This window comes from Anarrhichthys ocellatus, unplaced genomic scaffold (genome assembly GCF_004355925.1).
Source record: "Anarrhichthys ocellatus isolate YVR2014 unplaced genomic scaffold, GSC_Weel_1.0 scaffold44, whole genome shotgun sequence".
NCBI lineage: Eukaryota > Metazoa > Chordata > Actinopteri > Perciformes > Anarhichadidae > Anarrhichthys > Anarrhichthys ocellatus.
Window position 1 is genome coordinate 3,262,200 of NW_022280074.1, and position 6,340 is coordinate 3,268,539.

The 6,340-nt window shown below is 44.3% G+C and overlaps 1 protein-coding gene across 1 annotated transcript in view; it reads left to right on the forward strand.

The window, feature by feature from the left end:
- Positions 1 to 6,340, forward strand: part of ctnnbl1 (catenin, beta like 1) — a 45,981-nt gene extending 39,641 nt beyond the window's left edge. Inside the window, exon 16 of the mRNA XM_031868752.1 lies at positions 5,135 to 6,340. Within this exon, the coding sequence (XP_031724612.1) occupies positions 5,135 to 5,223 (89 nt within the window). The 3' untranslated portion in view covers positions 5,224 to 6,340. The remainder of the gene's footprint in view (positions 1 to 5,134) is intronic.

Here is a 6,340-nt window from a genome sequence, read left to right on the forward strand (position 1 = left end):
GTGTGTGTGTGTGTGTGTGTGTGTGTGCGTGCGTGCGTGCGTGCGTGCGTGCGTGCTCGTGCTCTTGTGTTGCTTTTCTTTTCATTTGTATATTTGCATACAGGTGTGCCTGGCTTGTCCGTGTAGTTTGCACAATGCGTTTCTGTGGAACACCTTGATGGAGTTATTTTTAGAATTTGGCACAAATGTCAACTTGGACTCAAGAAGTGATTTGATTTTAGAGGACAAAGGTCACGGTCACTGTGACCTCATGCCCGTGCTTCAAGCTACTTTTGTTTTCAAATTTGCCACGAACACTTGCACAACGAAATTCAGTTGTAGCCCATTTTTAACACAGCAAACACATGACAAACAAAACAAAAGGAATACAGTAGCACATGCCTATAGTGCATTTTTTTGAATTTGCATCATAAGGAATGTAAACAGCAGATACGAAAACATAATTCGGTAAATGATGGTCCAGTTTACAATACAATAGACATAAAGCAGAGTATGCTTTGAGGCGGGCTTACTGTGATTGACAGGTCGCTGCCGCTACCACAGAGATGTACAGTGTCTCTACGTCACTCCTCCGCATTCCAAATATAGTGACTTCCGTTCATTGGCTGCAAAAAACAACAACATGGCGACGGCCGTAATCCAAGATGGCTACCGCGAAATTGAGGAACTTGATGCTTCAAAGCGACCGTCCAAAAACCAATGGGTGACGTCACAATGATTCCGTCCACTTCTTACAGTCTATGGCGTAACTCGTGCTAATTATGAACATTTTAATCGGTATTGATGGATGTAGACTGCATCGTGACTCGTTGTTCTGGCTGCATACTAACATGATGTTGTTGCTCTTAGCACGTCTACATCTTTACATGTGCACACATGTCCTTGCTTGTTGATACATGTGCATACGTTTTACGTTTTAACAAATCTTTGAGAGAAAGTCTCTGCAGGTGTGTGTGTGCGTTCAGTTTTCCTTTGTGATTCAGCTTGTATAATTTATTCATGTGGTGTGTGTGTTGTCTTTGCATGATCTTGATGAGACTTATTTATTTATTAGTCATAAATTGTGTTTTTTTTTACGAGCGGTGTGCGCGCGCTCCTGCACTGCGTAAAGCCGTGATGCCGCTGCATCTGTCAGTCTTAGTGTGTGTGTGTGTGTGTGTGTGCGCGCGCGTGTGTGCGTGTGTGTCGTAGTGTGTGCCCTCACCCTTTCCATTAGGCCGCACCGTGGAGCCCTCCCCCATTTCAAGTGCCCCGCCCGGTCAATGTGAAACTGCAGAAAAAAGGTTAAGCACATGCAGAGAAGCGCCGGCTCGGCCGTCTTGACCTTAATGGCTTGTGCTCTCTAAATGAGAAGCAGCTATGCAGGAAGGACGACTTGGAGCACTCAAAGGAAGAACATTGATTTCACTCATGCCGAGAGAACCTGCTGTGAGGTTCATGAAGGTTTCCTCAGACCGTTCGTATATGACAATACTGTATCGAGCCTTTTAGGATACTCTTATGGAGCCTTTTAAAAATAGGAATAGATGACATTCAGGTGTTAGGAGATATACTTTCTGGTAGACTTGTTGCAGTCCACAGCTCTGGGCATGGGGATCCGCCCCAGTGACAAGCTAGTTTTCTCCTGTGCTTTAAGGTCAGGTCATGCTCCTTCAGAATCAAGCAGCAACCGCCGGTTCTGCCGAGTGAAGCCGATGCGGAAGTGTCTTAAAACTTGCATTCTCTGATAGACTTCTATACACTCGGACTTCTTTTGCACTGGCTATTAGAAAGAATGCAAGTTCAAGGCACTTTAGCATGGGCTTCACTTTTCAGACGGATGAGTAGGTTGACCCCTTCATACAAACACAGATCAGCGTCTGAGCATGTGCAGTGGCATCTGCCCAACACTGAGCTGCCCTCCAAAGATCAAAATGCGGTCATAGTAATGAATTATAAATGACCCAATGTGACCGCATGGCTCTTTTATCAGCTGGCTACACATGCGGTACTTGTTAATGCTTGAAAACAAGCTATTTTCACCAAACAGCCAAACAGATGACTAGAAGTAGCCATACAAATCATATTTTAGAGATATTACAATATGCATTATTTCAGACACCTTCGTATTTGCCCGTTCCTTGTAGCTTGAGATGCATAATACGACTTCACATCACATGAAAAAGGCTTTTATTTCTTTTTTCTGGTAATCTAGTCGATGTCGGTCTACATGACGACTTCTGATGCGTTTGAAAGCATTCTGTTCGTTACATTAACACAGCGCAGGATGACGTGAGCCAGCTGGATCAGGCCAGTGTCACACTGGTAAAGCGGTGTTTAGAATGGGTCGCCGTGTCCCGGCTGCAGGCGTAATAACACTCTTAAGTCCTCCAGTGAGTCCCTGTCCCCGGCTGCTGCTGCTGAGACTGCGCCTGGAAATGATTCTCCTTGTACTCATGGCAGATCAGTCCCAGTCACTGACCTGAGTAATGGCGATGCTCAGCACTGTATTGTCCTCTGCCGCGTTGCCGTGGTGACAGGAGGAGAGAGCACCAGCATGCCAAAGAAAAGCTTCTGCTGAGAGTTGAAGAGTCAACGAAATCTCTGACCTTTCTGTCTGTGTGGCTGACTGCACCGCCATTTATAGACACGGACACACACACACACAGGCACAATGACAGACTGGCAATGAAAGAGGATGTAGGTTTTCATGTTTTCGCCGAGTCACTCTCTCCTTCTCCCTTTTCCTCAGTCAACCTTAAAATTCTTCAATTTTTTACTTCAATAACATCCGTCACCTCTGTGAATCAAATGCAGATCCCTGTTGCTGGCATTCAAGGCCCACACACACACACACACACCTCCAGATCGTGGTCCAGCCGTACACTTCTTTAAAACTTTACTCCCAACTTCATGGTCTGTCTTTGCCCGACTCCCCTCAGAATACCCAATGATGGAGTGACCTCTGGACACTGTCTGTCTTCTGACCTGAACAAAGAAACCTCACATCTCAAGAAGCAGCTCACGTACAGCGCTGCTCTGCCTGCAGACGTCCCACCACTGTAATCCTCCGTCATGCAGCGGTGGGAAGTAACAGCACATTTACTCAAGTACTGCACTTGCAGTTTTTACTCTCCACTACATGTCGTAAGAGAAATATGTATTTGACAGCCATAGTTACTTTTCAGATTAAGATTTTACAATACAAAAAATTATAATAATAATCTTAATAATAAATATTTAAGCAGTGGTTCCCAACCTTTTTGTTCTGTGCCAATTTCACCAAAAGAAAACAGTCTGGTGTATATAAGTTGTTGTTTCACCGATGAGTGATTTAAACACATTTTCACAAAAAGTCCCTCTGAGGAACCTCTGGACTAAACTACAGAAACATTATGAAGAGGTTAAAAGTAGCTCCATTTGTAAAAGGTTTTTTTGCACCTTGATGTCATAACTAATAACACACTATTTCAGTCACGCAGACATTTTTCTGCAGAAAGCCAGTATTTTCTTATCTTATATTGTTATATTTTTCTTTTGATACTTGATAAAGGAATACTTCCCCCCAAAATTACAAAAGTTTTTGTGTCAATTACTCTCAATGTTACTCTCAATTCTTGAAGAAAATTGTGTTTTTCTTTCATGCCGCCTCCGTGAACGAAGAATCCTAAACGTAGAAAAGTCCCGATGAATGGAAGTAAATGGGGCCGCGTTTAACAACAGCAAAACGATATCAGAACATCCATTTTCAAACTTTCACAGAACTCATGCAGAACTCGTCCCGTCGTATGCTCTTTACTTCCCAAACATATCACAATACCCTTACTATTTAAAACACGTCCGCATGAACAGTACTCACAAGGTGTGAAACTGCTGATGGCCAAAACCTACAAAAATACAACCCTCGTTGTGATAGACCAGAATTATATCTATTAATGTATGTTTGTGATCATCCAGCACTCGTATAGACAGGCGGTGTGCTCCCACAAGACCCCTGTCCCATTACGTCAGTCACTATCCTTTCATATACGATCTAATGACACACAGAAAAGTCTCCTTGGTGTCATTGTCAGCCGTGCTACGTCCTCCTAAACCCCGCGGGCTGTTGTCAGGAGAAGCCCCCTTCATTCTCTTCTGTCTGCAGTGTCTCCCGGAGAACACTAGTCTTTTTCATCTCTCCGTCTCGACATCCCCGGGTTTAATGTGTAATCCCTGCCTTAGGAGGCTGGCTGGCAGAGAGACGCGGCGAATGCCTGGACTCCACCGGGGACCGCAGCAGCTGCGGCTTTCTCCTTCTGCACATTAGACTCACAAATGGACCGTCGGTCGGTCTCGGAGGCCTCCGCGTGGGAGAGGCAGACGCACGAAATGAAGAAAATCGCTCAGAAGCACACGATGACGTACCAGCACTGCGCAGTACACCTGGACTGGTTACTGCTCACAGAGGGTGGAATTCAGTCCAGTTGCAGTACCGGGACCTTTCATGATATACAAGCTTTTTTTTTTTTTTTTTTTTTTTTTTTTTTTTTTTTTTAAAAGGATATCTTGATCCTTATCTTGAAAGATGGATGGACTAGAGACTGTCGAGACTACAGTAGTTCATTAATGCAAAGAATGGCTTCATTTCTCTGTCATTCTCAGTGGGGATAATGAGATCAACTGGAAAAGGTTCGCTGTTCGCTGAAGTTACGTCTCTTGACTTCTTCTGTGGAAGTATTTAGTGTATTAAATGGGGGGAAAGAGAGATCCGGGAAAAAAGAGCAACCAGGCCTTCATAGCTAGTCATTTAACTGTACATTTGTTCTTTTACACACGAATAAGAAGACATTATTCAGACATACAGCGGTTGTGTCAGTTTTCAAGGATATGCTTCTGTATTTCTACATAATCTTTCTTTGCTCTCAGAAATAGTGCGACACAAAGGCGCTCACATTGCTTTTACTCCTTACCTTTGGTGATCTAGTAGCTGGAACTCATACCCAGAAAACTATCCTAAACCACGTGTCTTTTTAAAACTCACATTAATGCTTTCTTGTGAGCTTCTGTCTCCAGCGATTGTTCCCTCTGACCTCAGAAGTCAAACGGCAACGCCCGTGCTGTCAAGTCAACTAATCCTCTGACTCTTCTTCTTTTCTTTTTTCTTTGTCTTTTGCAGAGTACGCTGAGAGCATCGGAGATGGGAAGAGCGACGAGTTCAAAGAGGCTGAGCGGAAGAGGATCATGGACCTTGTAGAAAATTTCTAATCTCGCTTTCTCTCTCTCGCGCTCTCTCACACACACACACACACACACACACACACACACACACACACACACACACACACACAATATATCACGATGGTGACCGTGAGCCAGTCTAAGAACTAAAGTCTTCTTCTGTAACATTCTAAACCAACTACAGCCACTGAGTGTGTGTACATGCACAGCAATACTGCGGCTACTGGACTAGAGTTGTTTTCATGGTTCAAAGAAATGTCGTGTTTTTAAATAACCTGGTTGACTTTGCCTGCATCTTTGGCATCCAACCGTTGGGGGGGGGGGGGCGGAAAGGGAATCTGAAATTGTCAGATTGTAATTAATTTGTATTTTTGTAATGAATTCAATTGAATTCATCTCAAAAGCACAATCTGTGTGCCAGATGCAGGGTTAGAATGAAATGTTTCCTGTGCGTGTCATGCTGCTCACTGTAGAAAAAGTTGGAGTTGAGTTTGGAGAGCAGAAGCTCGACTGAATCTCTCAGAAGCACTCGCAGCTGCAGAAATGTTTATTTTCCCTCCCGCGGTGTCGAACCCTGCAGAATAATTACAGACGACTCTGCAAACTCAATATCGATCCCTCGGCTCTACCGCTTCACCCCGTGTGTTTGTTTTGGATTCACGTGCAAGATATGTTTTTTGTTTTTTATAATAAAACCTTTGCTGATAAAAATCCCGATTGCTTGTTTGGTTTGTTTGATTAATGTCACGCTTTAGGGAGTATTGCACACGCAACTCATTACGCCTTCGCTTGGTTACCGGTGCGCAGAAGCACAGATGGAGACAACAAACCCATGTCTGTAGCTTGCTTTGCACACACACACACACACACACACAGAGAGTGAGAGAGAGAGAGAGTGTGAGAGAGTGTGTGTGTGAGTGTGAGAGTGTGTCTGAGTCCGCGCAGACACAGCAGCCTCCCAGCAGCCTCCCGGAGCTCTCAGCCCACTGCTGGCTTTGTCTTTGTGACGCTGCTCACACACATCTGTGCGGAGGTGTGTTATGGCACGTGTACACAAACAAACCTACTGTGTCATTCTGTGCACAAATACTTCACTGTATCTCTGCCGTCTTTGTGCTTAAGAGCAAATAAACATTCCCAATTA